This window comes from Orycteropus afer, unplaced genomic scaffold, assembly GCF_000298275.1.
Source record: "Orycteropus afer afer isolate SDZICR_OR568_19922 unplaced genomic scaffold, OryAfe1.0 scaffold00043, whole genome shotgun sequence".
Taxonomy (NCBI): domain Eukaryota; kingdom Metazoa; phylum Chordata; class Mammalia; order Tubulidentata; family Orycteropodidae; genus Orycteropus; species Orycteropus afer.
Window position 1 is genome coordinate 5,692,276 of NW_006921630.1, and position 18,424 is coordinate 5,710,699.

General features: G+C 40.2%; 1 protein-coding gene across 1 annotated transcript in view; it reads right to left on the reverse strand.

Annotated features, from left to right (window-relative positions):
- Positions 1 to 368: 368 nt before the first annotated feature.
- Positions 369 to 18,424, reverse strand: part of NPHS2 (NPHS2 stomatin family member, podocin) — a 22,414-nt gene continuing 4,358 nt past the window's right edge. The window contains exons 2-8 of the mRNA XM_007937630.2: positions 18,153 to 18,256; positions 12,598 to 12,670; positions 9,935 to 10,017; positions 8,384 to 8,587; positions 3,410 to 3,465; positions 1,841 to 1,919; positions 369 to 647 (exon numbers count right to left, since the gene is read on the reverse strand). Of these exons, the coding sequence (XP_007935821.1) occupies positions 369 to 647; positions 1,841 to 1,919; positions 3,410 to 3,465; positions 8,384 to 8,587; positions 9,935 to 10,017; positions 12,598 to 12,670; positions 18,153 to 18,256 (878 nt within the window). The remainder of the gene's footprint in view (positions 648 to 1,840; positions 1,920 to 3,409; positions 3,466 to 8,383; positions 8,588 to 9,934; positions 10,018 to 12,597; positions 12,671 to 18,152; positions 18,257 to 18,424) is intronic.

An 18,424-nucleotide genomic window follows, 5' to 3' on the forward strand; every position in this document is an offset into this window, starting at 1 on the left:
GCATGTAGGAAGGGCCCTGAAAGCAGCAAAGACATTGCCAAAGGGGACAGAGGGCCTATAGGGAAAAGGACATTTGAGCTACATCATCAGAAGTCAAATCTGTTAATTTAAGAATGAACATTTTAGACATAACTCATACTTGTAAAATTATAGACTCAAAATTATTTCCAAAGTAGAATTTTGTCTGAGGCACTTCCCCGTGGATAATACCCCTAAACTTATTACATGGCTTTTCTGTCATTATATCATTTCACTGTCTTCTCAAGTGTTGCTGCATTGTACTCCCATATAGCACTTCACATGAAAGAAAGGGCAGGAAGAGAGAACAGAGTGCCTCACTCAGTGATGTAGTTTTTATATGGTCTTCCCTATAACATGGGAGAGTCTTTCTTTTTAGGATTCAGTGGCTCAACAGGTTTTGAAAGATTTGGAAGGGGGATGCTTCCTTGAGTTCTATTGCTGGGAGAAGACAAGCAGTTTAGCAGGTCAAATGGCAAAGGTAAAACCACAGTGGAAGGTTTCTCTGTGGACAAAGACTGAAGGGTGTGGAGGTATCGAAGCTGAACGGCGGCGGGGGTGCCTGATAGGATCTCAGCCGCCATCCTCAGGGACTCTGAGGCAGCCTTCTCCCCTTCCGCAGCAATCATCTAGAGAACAGATATGAAAAAAGAAAAATGATTTTTCTTATTCGTTCCATGAAGCTTTTAATCAGTGTGACTTAACAAACATTAAGCATCTACTGTGGCAGGCACAGTTAAGCACACGAGGTTAGGGAGAAGAGACTCAATCTTTTTTCTCAAGGATTTTGATCTAGGGAGAGAGATTATACTATTGATCAATATTTAAGGCAGATTTTGTTAAGGATCCTGACAAGGATGAATCAAGTGTTATGTGTGTTATTAATTATGTGTGGTGAGCCTTTAAAGATTAGTAGGATTTTGCCATTTAGAAAAAAATTCAGCCAGCATTTCTAGCAAAGGCATGGAATCATGAAAGGGTAGCTCTCATCCTGGGCAAAAATAAGAAGATAAAGTGTCAACCACCCAGATGCCACCTTAAAGTGAAAAAAGGGACTAGGCTCAGCAATCTAGAAGGCACTCTGCCCAGAGGACCACCTTATCTCCTCCTTCCTTCCATCACCCCTGACTGCCCCAGAGTTATTGACCCTCCTTACGTGGCTAGGGGTTGTTTCTTTACCTGCTTTCTGTTCTTTGAGAGATAATCTGCCTCCCCTTCATTCCTCTTTTCTCTCTTTGCAACATGCCACCCCACCCACACCTCAAACCTCAGTTGCTGCTGGCAATCAGATCTGTACTTCTCACTGGCATACTTGAATAGAGGCTGTGGATAGCACAGCATTCTCTTGACCCTGGCCTTGTAAGAGTTTGGGGCCCTAATCATGACTGTCCCTCCAGAGCTTGTCCCTCCAGAGTCCTTTAAACATAGAGCTAGGGATATAGGCCTGGATATCATTAATCTAGAAGTGATTACCCAGGAAAGATGCCCAAGTGAGAGAAGAATAAAGAGCAGAGGCTGTCTTTAAGTAAAGAGAGTAAGGAAGATAGAGGTTGTGGCTGTTATCCATTGCTTCAGAGGGGATATAACATGAAAAGAGGTCTATGCATTAGTCAGTTAGGAAGCTAGCTAGTGTATCATACATTAAGAGAGCAATTTTAGTTGAGTAGTGAGGACACAAGCCAGAGTCCTTTCATTGGGCCAGGCAAATGGGAAGTGAGGAAGCAAAGGGGACGTGTTCTCCATAAGCGGGCTTTCTTGTGGATCCTCTGCCCCCTCAAAGAGCAGTGTCGGTGGGAGAACTGAGTGCTCAGTGCTGGCTCACCCGCACTTTGGCTTGTCTTTGAGCTTCTGCTTCCACAGCCAGTGAGTGCTGAAGCCCAGCTGGCAACCTCACATCCTTACTGAAAAGGGAAGAACAGCATGGGCATGTGGGTTTATAATAGCCATGGCTTTCATACAGAGTTGCAAACTTTTCTACTAGTGTTTCATGACGTGTAGCAAACTCGGATTTAACAGTGTGCTTCCTTAGACCTCTAAGGTAGAAGGTACACAGAGAACATCTCAAGGGTAGATGCCTCAAATGCTAATTTGTGTTAACGTAGAGTTGAAGCTACCCACTTCTATGTGGTTCTCTCCTCATAAGCACACAAATTTTGTGTTGATAGGTTGTGATGATTTTTCCTAGTTAGAGTTTAATCTGAATCCCAACTATTAAATTCAAATAATGAAAAAACAGCTTTCAAGAGTCATGCTATTAATAATAAGAGGAACTCATCTAAGTTTATAAAAGTGAGGAGGAATTGATTTGGAAAAGGGTGGTTGTTGTTGTTGTTGTGTGCCGTCGAGTCAGACCCGACTCATAGCGACCCCTCCTAGGGTTTCCAAGGCAGTATCACTATGGAAGTAGATTGCCCAACCTTCCTTCCGAGGAGTGGCTGGTGGTTTTGAACCACCAGCCTTCTGGTTAGCAGTCAAGTGCCTTAGGCACCGTGCTACCAGAGCTCCCTTGGAAAAGCGTAGAAGTGACCAAATAGGAACAATACTTGATATATTGCATAAAGATTAAAAATTGTATGTATACCCTGAATAACTGTGAAAATGCATACATGGAAAAACAGTTTGGCAGTTCCTCAAAAAGTTAAACTTAGCGTTACCATATGACCCAGCAATTTTACTCCTAGGTATATATACCAGAAAGTTGAAAACACCTGTCTACACAGAAACTTCTTTGTGAATGTTCATAGCAGCGTTATTCATAATACCCCCAAACTGGAAAGAACCCAAATGTAAATAAATTGATGAATGGATTAACATAATGTAGTATATACTTGTAATCGAATACTATTCAACCTGAAAAAGAATGAAGTACTGTTACATGCTACAACATGGATGAACTCTGAAAATATTATACTATGTGACAGAAGCCAGACACAAAAAGACACATATTTTGTGATTTAATTTATATGAAATGTCCACAGTAGGCAACTCCAGAGAGATGGAAGAAGACTGGTCATTGCCAGGGGCTTCAAGGGGGGAGGACTTGGTGACTGTTTAATGAGCACAGGGTTTCTTTTGAGATGATTAAAATGTTCTGGAATTGATTGTGGAGATAGTGGCACAACTCTGAATGTTATGTGAATTTAATCTCAAAAAAAAAGTATTTTTTTAATGTATAGAGAAAAAAACATGAAAATAATTTGCCCAAATGTTAACAGTGGTTACGTTATGGCTAAAGATATTAGGTCATTTTTTTTCTCTTTTTTCCAAATTTTTCCTAATGTGGCTATTGTACGCATTCAATTAAAAGAATTGGTAAAATGAAAATTATTTTAAATGCAACCAAAATATCTCCCTTTATCACATTTTTCTTCTTTGCTAATGTCCTACCCACATTTCTGTTCTCTCCACTTTGATTCCCCAAATACAGGTAACTGAATCCAAGGCGACCTGAGGAAGAAATAGTTCAGATGTCAGTGAGCACTTGCAGAAGGGAGTAGAATGTCCCTATGTACAAAGGCCTTTGTTCTATTCTAGGGAAAAATATTTCTATTGAAAGGCCATTACTCCCAGGTTTTGTTCTGTTTAACTTCACAGTAGCTTGCAAAGAGTTATCAAAGATATCCGGGTCCTAATGCCTGGAACCTGTGAATGTTTCCTTTTAGGGTAAAAGTGATTTTGCAGAGATGTGATTAAATTAATGGATCTTGAGATTGGGAGAATACCTTGGATATTCCTGGTGGGCCCTAAATGTAATCATGAGTGTTCTTTTAAGAGGGAAACAAAGGGAGACTTGACTACAGAAGAGAAGAAGGCGATGTGATGACAGAAACAGAGATGGGAGTGTGCGCTTTGAAGATAGAAGAAGGAGCCACAAGCCAAGGAATAAGCAGGCCCTAGAAGGTGAAAGGGAGCTCTGGTAGCATAGTGGCTAAAAGCACTTGACAGCTAACCAGAAGGCTGGTGGTTCAAACCCACCAGCCACTCCTCGGAAGGAAGGTTGGGCAATCCTACTTCCGTAGTGATACTGCCTCGGAAACCCAAGGAGGGGTCGCTATGAGTCGGGGCCGACTCGATGGCACATAACAACAACAACACAGAAGGTGAAAAAGACAAGGAAGTGGATTCTCCTCTCTGAAGAAACAAGCCCTTTTGGCACTTTGACTTGAGCCCAGGGAAACTGATTTTGGCCTTCTGACCTCCAAAATTATGAGACTAATATGTGTTGTTTTCAGCCACCAAATGAGTGGTAATTTGTTAGAAGAACAGCAATAGGAAGGTAATACAGATGGTTATGTTAAGCTTATTATAAATGCACTTATCAGACACCAGATGCTCTAGTCTCTCCTCCAAATGGCAGGGAGAGGGCAGATGTTTTCATCTATAGGGTCCCTCCACTTCCTGATTGCTAGGTGGCATCAGATTCTCCCTGCTTCCCAGTCCTTCCCACCCCTCCATGATGGAATTTGGAAACACAAGGGGAAGAAAATGAACTGTGGTTCGGGAAAGGAGAGGCAGGCAGCCCTCCTGTGGATCTATACTCTTTTCTTTTTTAGCTTATTTTCTGACAGTTTCTTAGTGGCTAGATAAAGAGCAAGCTTAGTGCAGTCCCTGAGAAGGGGGGGTGGTGAGAGAAAGTAATGTTGATCAAGATGTCATGGAGGAGGTGGCATCTTAAAGAACACAGAAGATTTGCTTGTGGAGAAAAGGTAAGTTTCCATACAAAGAAAACAGCATAAGGAGAGGCACAGAAGCAAAAAAGTGCAGAATGCCATAGGATGCTAAGTAGGCTGGAGTAGAAAATACACTGGTGGGGAGGGTGTGTTATAGGACCAAATGCGGGTCCCTGCCTGGTGTGCAGTCAGGCCAAAACAGTTTACACACTGAGATTGAGAGAGAGATTATTTATGGCAAAGCAGCAATGCAAGAAATAGGGGTAGTTCAGTACCCAGATCTGACTCCCCCAGATGCCATGGAAATAAAGTTTTTGTAGGTTTCAGGAGAGGAGGTTGTGCATATTCACAAAAGGTTGAGGAATTTGGGGCATGAACGTGAAATGGGTGACAATTGTGCCTGGAGGGGATGAGTCACACCAGCTTCCTGTAATCATCAGTTAATAGGGGCTTGGGCAGAGGAGAGAGGGTCAGTTCCCTGCCCTACTGCACATGTCTGCATGTCCCTGGGCCAGAGTTAATTTTAGAGTTAATTTACAAGTTGTTTTCTAAGATACTATCACCTGCAAGAAAGAATGTTTTCCTTCCATTCAGTTCTTTAAGAAACTGAATACTCATCTGTCTGGGGTGGAGAAATAGTTGGGGGGTAATTTAGTTTACTTATCTATTCCCATGGGAGCTCTGGTAGCATAGTGGCTAAGGCACTTGACTGCTAACCAGAAGGCTGGCCGTTCAAACCCACCAGCCACTCCTTCAAACCCACCAGCCACTCCTTCAAACCCACCAGCCACTCCTCGGAAGGAAGATGGGGCAATCTACTTCTGTAGTGATACTGCCTCCGGAGGCCTCACTATGAGTCGGAAACCCAAGGAGGGGGTCACTATGAATTGGGTCCAACAGCACATAACAACAACTATCTATTCCCATGGGGGAGGGGGTCTTATCTAATTATCTGTCTTAAGAGGGTGGGGAAATAGTTGGGAGTAATTTAGTTTACTTATCTATTCCCATCTGGGTACCAGGGTGGGGGAAATAGTTTTTACTTTATTGGGTTTCAGGTGGGTGGCAAGAGGTGAGGCTAGAGCAGCTGAGCCATTTATCCTTTCATCCACGAAACATTATGTGCTCAGTGTGACAACCCCTGTGACGGTGCGGAGGACAATGATAAATGAAATGTGACCCCTGCCTTTGCAGGTTTCATAATCTGGGAAGACAAATGTCTACATACATAAGTTATAATGCATTGTCACAAGGGAAGACTTGAATTTCATGCTTGGGAGTCTGGCTGGGCTTTATCCTTTCATGGAGAGGGATGAGCAGTGGGGAGAGGAGGGAGACAAGTGGGGTTACACTTGAGACATTCCAGAGCAGCAACCCCCTCTGCTAACTTCTTCTCACTTCCACATTATGTTTCTGTCCAATTTTGTCCCTTTCCCACCAGGATGCTAATCCCAGTTTTACCAGTAACAAATTGGAGGAAGTCACAAATATTTGGATACTTCATTTTCTCAGATTAGTGACAGTGGAGGCACAATCATTCTCAATGCCTTTGCTTTCTTAATGTCCACCATTTGGGATTCTCTTTTCAGTTAGATATGACATAGAACCTCCTCATCTCTGGGCCAGGGTCCCTCCACGGCCTCAGTGGTAGAGGTTATGTCCTTGGTGGTAATACCGTTGGACTGGCCAGTTGTCCGGAACCCGGCTTTGTTCTCATCTCTCTTCTAATATCTCTTGCCACCTCGTCTGGGTAAGGAGCAGACTCCTAGCCTGGCTGTGGGTGCAGTGCTGAGCTTGCTGTTTGTGGGCTAGGTGACATTCTTATGAGGCAGTTCTAGACAATTGATTTGGTCTGATCATGAAAGGGTCTGTGACATCTTACCTTTTTTCTTTTTTTTTTAAATTTGTACATGTTATTTGAAGTTGTGGTATAATTAATTATTCACTGTGGCTCTTCTAGCCCTGGTCTTTGTGATTCCCACAGGATTACTAGGTAGAACTATGCAAATGTAAGGTGCTTTTTGTCCACTGACTGGTATGGATAGCTTGTTAGTAATGTAAATAGGGTATATGGTGCCCTTGTGGGGGTGGGACCATGCAAATAAAGCATATAGAACCCTAATGTGGGGATTGGCCAGCTTTGTCATCTTGCTAGGCTTAAAATGAGCCCTTCTAGATACCAAAAAGGGAGATCTCACTGCTATCAAGAGAGAAGAGGTAGAGGTAGAGTGGAGCATGTCCTTGGATCTGAGATCCCTGCACTGGACCTCCTTGACAGAGAGGCAGCAGAGAGACCAGCTGAGAGATGGCAGCAGCAGGGACAGCAGAACTGAGAGCTGACACGATACAGAGTGGCAGGCTTTCGGCCCATGGAGCAAGAAAGCTGAGTGCCTTTGGGCAGGAGACTTGCTAGCAGAGTAGGGTACACTTAGATGCACTTACCAGCAGAGCTAAAAGAGCTTTGTAACACTTGCCCCAGCAAGGCGGATGCCAGACCGAAAAGCCTAGGGCCAAATAGAAGTGCACCCATGGGCATGGCAGAGGGGAGGCTGTCCTGATTGAAGAACTGTATCCTGAGTGTTCCTGAACCTGAATTGTAACCTGTTACTTCCCGAACAAACCCCATAATCATCAGTACTGTCTGTGAGTTCTGTGTAGCCATGGTAACTAATTATTGAACCCAGCAGAGAAGTAGTGAGTGCCATGGGAGGGATGGTCACAACTGATAAAAAGGCTATGGGTGGCATCATGACTGGCCTCATAGGAATAAGACTTGGACTGCTGATGGTGATTCTTTCTCCCTCTCATGAAGTTAGGGGAGGTCAGAGGAGGATGCCACTCCCCCACCCCATGTCCTTTTTGCAGAAATTAATCATTCTTTAACTTTGCACACACTATGCTTCCCCAAAGAAAGCTCTCATGAACCATGTATTACCATCTTTAGATACCACCAACCTCTCCTGTTCAGCTACAAACCTCCATCACCCCAGCCAACTCCTATCTCCACCACTATGTATGTGCTTACAATGAATCTAAAGTCCCTAGGGTAGGCTTGAGAGCAAAAACTGGCAATGAGTGACTGACCTGTGCTAGACTGGTGACTATGACTGACTCAGGGTCATTTTGGCCACTGCTCAAATTTGGTCAGGCACCAGTTAGTAGATGGGTAATTTGTAAAATGTTAAGAGTTATTGTCAACCCTTAGAAATGTGTTTTATGTATTATTGTTGTTGTTATGTGTCATCAAATCAGACCCGACTCATAGCAACCCCTCCTTGGGTTTCTGAGGTGGTATCACTATGGAAGTAGATTGCCCAACCTTCCTTCTGAGGAGTGGCTGGTGGGTTTGAACCTCCAGCCTTCTGGTTAGCAGTCAAGTGCCTTAGGCACGACACTACTAGAACTCCCTATGTATTATTAGTTAATGTTAAATGCTTTCCTCTCTGCTCCTCTATGTTGTTGACCACACTGCTTTGTGTTGTTCTGTTATCACCTCTTATCAGAGCCCCTTTAACACTGTTATTTGCTTACAAGTCTATCTCCCCTTGCTTAGCCATAAGCATTTCTTTAAGGGACTGACACCTTTAACAGTGAATGCCTGGCACATGGAAAGTTCAATAAATGGCCAATGAGCTAATGACTAAAGGATAAAGGAGATATTTTTGACATATCCAACTCCAAATCTATCTAAATACCTTCACATCTTGGGCAATGCTCTTTCTCTCTAGAAGAATTTCAGTGAGAGTTCGATGTGCTAGGAGACGTTTCATGGTGGTTTGCACAAGGAATTGGACAGCTTTGGACACATGAGCAAGACTGTTCAGCAGGAGAGAAGCATTTTCCATTCGGTAGTAGCAAATGGCATCTATCTCCATTATAAACATGTCTTTGGTCACAACCTAGGCAGAAAAAAGTTTGGATGACAGTTTGATTTTTTGGGCTCCTTTCCCATGTAAGGATAGAGGAGCTAAATGTATTAAAGGGAATTTTCTCAGAGTAAGATGATAGCAAGCAAAAAAGGGGAATAATTGGCCCACCCTTTATTCAAAGTACACTTTTTTTTTAAGTATTAGTTTTTATTCTAAAGAACTCATAGTTTAAAGGAATCTTGTTACAAATCCTTTTGTAAAAGAAAAATCAGGAAAAAACTTGTATGAAAAAGTTCAGTTGATTTTCTATCAGGTCTTTTTTAAACTGATGCCAACAACAACAACAACAAAATCTAAAAGAAAAGCACTTTCTGGGGAAACAATAATGTACACTCTAATGTACTGCTCACTGGAGTATACACTAGAGGATTATTTTGGCAACACACATCAAAACCCTAAGAAGATTCATGCTCCCAATACTTCCATTTTTAAAAATTTATCACAAGAAAATATTTTAAGGGTTTACGAAATTTACTTACAAGGATGTTATTCATAGTACTGTATTAGAATTCAAAAATTAGAAACAATCTCACAATAGGGAATTTAGTAAATTGTGATACATCCATACAATGAAATACTCAGTGGCCATTCAAATGAAGGAGTTGTTGTGTTACTATGTGCCGTCAGTCAGACCCAACTCACAATGACCCCTCCTTGAGTTTCTGAGGTGGTATCACTATGGAAGTAGATTGCCCTACCTTCCTTCCAAGGAGAGGCTGGTGGGTTTGAACCGCCAGCCTTCTGGTTAGCAGTCAAGTGCCTTAGGCACTACACTACCAGGGCTCCCAAAATAAAGAAGTATGGCTAGTATAAGAAAAGATTATCACAATAGGTTGTGCAATAAAAAAGGCATGTTACAAAATAGTATGTATGGTACAATATATATATACCCATCTGTAAAAATAACCACGAATATAGAAAAGTCTGAAAGGAAACACTCCAAACTATCAACAAGTATTTTTGGATAGTAGGATTAGGGGTAAGTTTTATTTCTTCTTTTGGCTTCATTTTACATTCTAAAATAAACCTACGATTTTAAATAGTTTCTGTTTACATATCTATTAACCAAAAAAAAAAAAGTGAAAAAAACCTCTACACAAAAGTGAGAGACAATTTAGGAGAGGCTTATAAATCTGAGACACTAATAGAAAAATCTCTGAATGTTATCTATACTTTTCATGTCTGCTTTTGAGCATAAATAGTTATTTTGCCCTAGGCCAGAGTTGTTAGCTAGGTTTCAAAAATCAACAAGTATAGAGAAAAAAAAAGAATTGATAAAGTAGAGGGGGAAAAAAAAAATCCTAACATTTGGCTTACCTCGTGAAAGGGTATCTCCAGGGTTTGGAGACGAAGGTCAACCTTGTGGTATGTATCCAGGCAGGGCAGAAAGAAGAAAAGGCCTAGGTAAGGGGGAGGAAGCAATAACAAGTGAATGTCTATCATGGAAACTGTTTGGAGTTTACGTTTTCAGCAATAGCTTGCAAATTACATTGTTTTTCTTAGCCTCTAACTACACATGGACCATTGGGCCATTCCACCTCCATCCTCACAATGTGTTTGTTGTAGTTAAGGTTACTATATAATATGTTGTTCAATCTGGGACAACTTTGAAGTTTAAACAATTTATTCCAGGACAACAGATATAAGCGGGTATTATCCCTAGCAAACTGGGGTCATTTTAGGCACAGAGTTGACACCTCTAGATCTCAGGTTCCACGTCTTGTATCCTTCACTAGATCTGAGCTCCTTATGTAGAGTGTTTTATGCACTACTATTAATATCAGTGCCTGATTGAGTGCCTTTTAGGTGCTCTGTAAAATTGCTGTTGGATCACTAGTATATTTAAGTAACAAACTTTAGAGTCAGCAACCTCCAAGTCATATTTCTTAAACTGTGAGACCCAGAGTAATCAGAATGGCAATATTGTGATATTGAGCTAGTTAGTCTTCACCTGCTCATCAAAATGTATTATGGTCAATGTGCAAAACATGTTTGTAGATTGATCTGTTGAGATTTCCTGAAAGTCAGTTGAATTTTGTGGGGTCCTGCAAGGAGTCAAAAGTTTGTTGGAACCATACCACCTCCCAGAGTCCAGGCTCTCTCTGAGGAGCAACCTAGTTACTAGACTTTCTTGGCACTAATCCAGAAGGCAGGAGCTCTGGTAGCATAGTGCCCAAGGCAATTGACTGCTAACCAGAAGGCTGGCGGTTCAAACCCACCAGCCACTCCTCAGAAGGAAGGTTGGGCAATCCTACTTCTTTAGTGATACTGCCTCGGAAACCCAAGGAGGGGTCGCTATGAGTCGGGGCCGCCTCGATGGCACATAACAACAACAACACAATCCAGAAGGCTGCTGAAAATCTGGCCAGAGCCACAGTCCATGTTCTGAAACTACAGGGTCTGGTTCAACTTTTGTGAGGTCCAATCTGTTGGTTGGGAGCGCTGGTGGCATAATGCCTAAGGCAGTTGACTGCTAACTAGAAGACTGGCAGTTCAAACCCACCAGCCACTCCTCAGAAGGAAGGTTGGGCAATCTACTTCCGTAGTGATATTGCCTCAGAAACCCAAGGAGGGGTCACTATGAGTCGGATCCAACTCGACGGCAGTACTTTTTTTTTTTTTTTTTTTTTTTTTCTTTTGGTTTGGGATCCTCAAACTCTGATTTATGTCTCCTCCTCTGGCCTCTGAAGGAGCTCTGATGGTATAGTGGGTAAGACATTTGGCTGCTAACCAGGTCAGCAGTTCAAACCCATAAGCTGCTCTGTGGAACAAAGATGAGGCAATCTACTTCCATAAAGATTTATAGCCTTGGAAATCCAATAGGGGTCACTATGAGTTAGAATCAACTTGACAACAGCGAGTTTGGTCTTTGGTAGTCTGGTCTCTATTCTCTGCCTGTTTCTATAGGTCTGGCTTGGAACTCAGACATATGCATATTTAGACTTTGATCTTTGTCATGACTTCCTTCCAGGCTTGGATCTCCAAACTCCAACTACTAGACTTTTCAGACTAGCCATACTTCTGTCTATTGTCCATAATCAGCTTGGACATCTGGACACCAACTGCTCCAAAGTTTAAGGTCATAGAGATCAGAGACCATGTCTCATTCATCCATCTTCATATCCCTGGTAGTTAGCATAGTGTTTGAGACACAGAAAATGCTTCATCCATGCTTCTTAAATTTTATCAATTAAATGACAGTTTACTACTTGGATGCTGAACTTTGCCCATCACCCATAGTTTGTCCTTGACTCTGAACTAGTTTATCTTTGCTCTGAGAATTCACAGGACTCTGACCATTTACAATTTCTTAAACCAGACCCAGACCTACTGGGAACTATAGCCATCCTGGCCCCAGTATGTGAGCTCTCTACATGCACCCTCTATCTTGCCACCTATGATCTAGTAGCAATAGTCTCTGAAGAATATCTTAATAGCCTGTGTTAAAAGCAAAATATTAAAATGCAGCTGTCTTGTGGTATATACATACAATGGAATATTATGCAGCTATAGATAGCAATGGAGTCCTGATATATACCACACATGGATGAAACCTGAAAACATTTTGCTAAGCAAAATAAGTCAGTCACAAAAGTACAAACACTATATAATCTCATTTATATGAAATAAACAAATTTCTAGAAACCAAAGATTATTAATGATTACCAGGGGTGAGATGGAGAAGGGAAGGGAAGTTTTATTTAGGGCAACATTGACTTTATGTTAATGGTGGTAGAATATTTTGGAAAAAGATAGCAATAATGGTGGCACAACATTAAAAGTGGAATCAATCTCATTGAATTATAAATGTGGAAGTTATTTTAGCAAATGTTTTGGTATGTATATTTTCAACTCAATAAGAAAAAGAAAGAAACAGATCTCATGAATCAATATACCTCATGCAATATGACATCCATATTACAAGTATGCATGGATAAAAGAAATTGGCAAGTTTATAGAGGTAAAAAGGTGTTTCTTACCAGGGCCTTTGGCTCTTCCAGGTAGCAGATGTCCTAGTCGAAATATAATTACTCTCTCATACTCCTGTACAACCTAAAGGGAAATTTAAGACTTTCAGATCACTCTAAGAATGAAAAAGAAAGTATTCAAAAAGCTTTGCCATCAGAATGATCCTAGGTATCAAAAATCTTTTATTTTGAGAATGGAAAAAAGGTTCTACTTAAGGTTCTAAAGGTATATTTAGAGAATGACATTAATGAAAATGATAGAGAGCTCCAAGGGTCCATCTTTCCACAGAAATACAAAAAAAAGATGGAGAGGAAGCCAAAACTGTCAGAGTGAACTTTGTCAGAACTCTGAAAACTAGTCAAATGCTTACAACAACCAAAGAAAGCATTAAATCAAGAAAAAGGAGATTTAAACATGGTAGGAGAGCTGTGTGGTATTTTTACTTAGCGTTGTGTCAACACCCTCTGTGGTATGGCAGTGCTCTTGAAGAGGCCACACCCATTCTCATGGTTAGGACCCAAGTCCAGAGGGAGCAGAGCAGACTGTTGATCCCAAGGAATTATGTTGATCAGTTTTGACCTGTCTGGAGATTCTCTGAGGGACTGATTCAAGGTACTTGTCTCGGTTTCACCTAACTTTGTAAGTAAAGGGTGTTCCTTGAAAAAATGGAAAGGAAAATGAACAAGCTGCTTCCACCTTTGACGGTACATTACAGTTAGCAAAAACAATAGATGTATCAAATCTGGGAGTGAAAGCTAGGGAAAGTGTTGGAGACGCCAGTGCCCTCACTTTCATTAATAGATAACAACTATGCATAGGATCAACAAGATCCAAAAGGCTTGGAAAACACTATGAACTAACTAGACTTAACAGACATTACACAAAACTCCACTCAATAACAAAAGAATACAAATTCTTCTCAAACATACATGGAACATTTTCTAGATAGACCATATACTAAGCCAAACCTCAATAAACTTAAAAGGACTGAAATCATACAAAATATGCTCTCTGACCACAAATGAATGAAATTAGAAATAACAGTAAAATTTGAAAAATTAACAAACGTGAAAATTAAACAACACACTTTTTCAAGTAACCTATGGGTCAAAGAAGAAATACTAAGGGAAATTAGGAAAGAACTTTAAGGTAAATGAAAACAAAAATAAAAGATACCAAAAGTTATTAGATCTAGCTAAAGTTGTCCTTAGAGGAAAATTTATAGCTGTAAATACCTACAGTGTAAAAGAAGAATGATTTCAAATCAATAATATAACCTTTTATCTTATGACACTGGATAAAGAAAAGCAAAGTAAACCTAAATTTAACCAAGGAAGTAAAAGTTAGAGTGGAAATAAATGAAGTCAAGAATAGGAAAATCAAAAGGAACCAAAACTTAATTCTTTAAAAATACCAACAAAATTGAAAAACATTCAGGTAGATTGATCAAGAAAAGAGAAAACTCAAATTACCAAAATCTGGACTGAAAGAAGGGACATCACTATGGACAGAAATAGAATGGATTATATGAGAATACTATAAGCAATGGTATGACAACCAGTTAGATAACTTAGATGAAATTTCTAGAAAGAAACACATTACCAAAACTGACTCAAGAAGAAAAAGAAAAACTGAAAAAATGCATAACAAGTAAAAGACTGAATTAATGATTTTAAAACTTTGCAAAAAGAAAAGTCAAGGACCAGATGGTTTCACTGGTCAATTCTTCCAAATATTTAAAGAAAGAATAATACCAATTCTTCATAAATTCTTCCAAAAAATAAAAGAGGAGGAAATATTTCCCAACTCAATTTATGACGTAAATATTACCCTTATGCCAAAACCAGAAAAAGAAAACTACAGACCAGTATCTCTTAATTATCTTAATTTAGGATTAAACAAAAAATAAAAGACTATACATCATGACCAAGAGAGATTTAGTCCAGGAATACAATGTTGGCCTAAGATCCAAAAAAATCAATTAATATAATACACCATGGCAGTTGTTATGTGCCGTCGAGTTAGACCCGACTCATAGCGACCCCTCCTTGGGTTTCTGAGGCAGAATCACTGTGGAAGTAGAGTGCCCAACCTTCCTCCCAAGGAGTGGCTGGTGGGTTTGAACTGCCAGCCTTCTGATTAGCAGTCAAATGCCTTAGGCACTACGCTACCAGAGCTCCGTATCATGTCAATATATGCAGAAAAAGTATTTGACAAAGTCCAACAGCATTTCATAATAAGAACACCCACTAATATACGACTAGAAAAAAACATCCTCAACTTGATAAAGGGCATGTACTAAAAATTCACAGCTAACAACATAATTAATGCAGAGTGCTTTTCCCCAAAGATCAGGAATAAGACAAGGATGTCTGTTCTCACCACTCCTGTTCAACATTGTGCTGGAGGTTCTAGCCAGGGCAATTAGGCCAGAAAAAATAAATAAAAGGCAACCAGATTAGAAAATAACAAAGAAAACTATATTTGCAGATGGCATGATTATGTGTATACAAAATCCTAGAAAATCCACTGAGAAACTATTAGAACTAAGAAGCAAGTTCAGCAAAATTTCAGGGTACAAAATCAATATAAAAAGTCTACTGTATTTCTATACACTAGTAATGAACAATACAAAAATGAAATAAGAAAACTCTGTTTACAATGGCATCAAAAATAATAAAAAATAAAATCTAACAAAAGAAGGATATATACTCTGAAAACTACAAATCATGGAAAGAAATTGGCATTGTGCCTAAGGCTTTTGACTGCTAACCAGAAGGCTGGTGGTTCAAACCCACCAGCCACTCCTTGGGAGGAAGGTTGGGCAATCTACTTCCATAGTGATACTGCCTCGGAAACCCAAGGAGGGGTCACTATGAGTCAGATCCGACTTGAAGACAGTGAGTTTGTTTTGTTTTGTTTATACAAATGAAAAGATACCCATGTTCATTGTTGGCACTGCTCTTCAATTTGATCTACACATTCAATCCCACTTGACTTCTTTCCCGTAACTGACAAGCTAATTCTAAAATTCATCTGGCAAGTCCAGGGACCCAAAATAGCCAAAACAATCTTGAAAAATGAGAACATGATTGGAGCACTCTAAGTTCCCCACTTTCTACAAAGCTACAGCAGTTAAGACTGTGTGGTGCTGTCATAAGGACAGGCATATTGACTGATGGAACAGAACTGAAAATCTAGAAATAAAATTTATGAATTTTATCATATTTATGGTCAATTGCTGTTTGACAAGTACAAAGACAATTCAATGGGCAAAGATTAGTGCTAAAACAATAAAATATCCACACATGCCAAAGAAATTGGATCCCTTCCTTGTACCATACATAAAACTCATTAATAGATCTAAATGTAAGAGCTAAAACTATGAAACTCTTAGAAGAAAATATAGCATTAAACCCTATGATGTTGGGTTAGGCAAAACCTTCTTAGATAAAACACTAAAGACACTAGTGACAAAAGGAAAAATAGATAAAATGGGACTTTGACAAAACTAAAAACTGTTGTGCATCAAAGAACACCATCAAAAAAAGTAAAAAGTCACAGAATCGGAGAAAATACTTGAAAATCAAATCTCATAAGGGATTAGTATTCAGAATATGTATTTAAAAAAAACCTTAATACTAAAAAGAAAAGTATCCCAATTGAAAACTGGTTAAAGGATCTGAACAGACATTTCTCTAAAGACGATATACAGATGACCAATAAGCACATAAAAAGATGCTCAGCATCATTAGCAAATCAAAACCACAACGAAATACCATTTAGCACCCACTAGGATGCTCTGGTAGCATAGTGGCTAAGACACTTGCCTGCTAACCAGATGGCTGGCGGTTCAAACCCACCAGTCACTCCTCGGAAGGAAGGTTGGGCAATCCTACTTCCGTAGTGATACTGCCTCGGAAACCCAAGGAGGGGTCGCTATGAGTCAGGGCTGACTTGACGGCACATGACAACAACAACAACAGGATGGCTAAGCTAAAAAAGATAGTTAATAAAAAGTGTTGGCGAAGATGCAGAAAAATTGAAATTCTCAACATTTTTGGTGACAATTTAAATGGTGCAGCCCTTTGGAAAACAGGTCTGGCATTTCCTCAAAAGGTTACACATAGAGTTACCATAAGATCCAAAAATTTTACTCTGAGGTATATAATTAATGAAAATATATGTCTACCCAAAAACTTGTACGTGAATGTTCATAGTAGCATTGTTCATAATAGCCCAAAACTAAAAACAACTCCAGTGTCTGTCAAAAAATGAATGGATAAACAAAATGTGGAATATCCCTACAATGGAATATCATTCACTTTTAAAAAGTAATGAAGTACTAATACATGCTACAACATGAATGAACCTTGAAAACATTATGCTAATTGAAAAAAAACTAATAATAAAAGGCTATATATTGTATGATTCCATTTATATGAAATACCCAGAATAGGTAAATCCATAGAGGCAGAAAGAAAATAGATTAGTTGTTGCCAGGGATTAGTGGAATGAGGAAGTAAGGAGTGAATGCTAATGGGAAGGGATTTCTTTTTGAGGAGATCAGAATGTTCTAAAATTGTTGTAGAAATGGTTGCACAATTCTGTGAATACACTAACTATTGAATGAATAAAATCTCATACACATACCAAAATCTACTCACACATATCAAAGACAAAAAGATCCTGCCATGAGGATCCTGCCCCAGCTGTATCCATCCTAATGTTGAAGTCAAGGACATGCTTTTCCCTGGAGGTCCAACGAATGACCGAGAAAGGCAGAAACTAGGGCCTGGCCATTGCTGCCTGCTGTGGGACTCCCCTGTTAGGAAAACTTTGCTCCAGGGCTCCCTTGTGCACTGTCTGAGATTATTGCTTTCTCCAAGCTGCACCACAGTCTCCTGTTCTTTCTGTCCTACCCTTCTTTCTCCTCATTGCTCAGGTGTCAGATCTCATTGAAGGCTTTCTCTGTCTTCTCTGGCTCCGTCTCTCTTTAATCTTTCAGACAGTACCTCTCCATAAATCCCTTGCTCTTCTAATTCTGTCTTAGCATGTGCTTCCCAAACTGACACATATCTTCATTCACTTCAGGTACAGGGATGTGTAACCACCTCAGTGAACAACTATGATCATTCATGGTCTATAGAAACTGCCTCAGAAGTTTCCTGGAAAATGTCAAGAGTAGACATCATGATCCACGCTGAGCTAATCTTTGCATTAGAGGATGCAGATATACTAGACCTAACCTAATTTCATCTGATAGGAGAGACAGACTGTGCACATGTTCATACATGTAGTAAATGCTAAAGCAAATGTAAAAGCCAGGTGACACAGGGGTACAGGGAAGGGAAAGACAGTTGTGGGAAAGTCTAGGAAGGCTTCACAGGCCAGTGCATTTGAGCAAGGTCTTGAAGGAGCAAGAACTCTCCTAGAAGGTGAGTGGGGTGGTGTGGATATCCCATGCAGAGCAGAGAGCATGTGTGAAAACACAGGGGAGAGTGGGCATGATGTGATCAGTGAGATGCATCAGGAAATTACTTTTTGGGTCCTCATGGAATCTCACCTTTACGCAGAACCAGATCGAAAAAGGGAAGGTCATGATGATGAAGAGCAGGCATGTGAGGACAAGAAGCCACTCACAGGCCCCTAAACCAGAGGACTTGGTACCTTTAAAGAAAAACATAAAAGCAAAAGAATAATTATATTGGAACTTCACAATACCTGAGGACTACCACTTGTAAGGGAGCTCTGGTAGCATAGTGCCTAAGGCACTTGACTGCTAACCAGAAGGCTGGCGGTTCAAACCCACCAGTCACTCCTCGGAAGGAAGGTTGG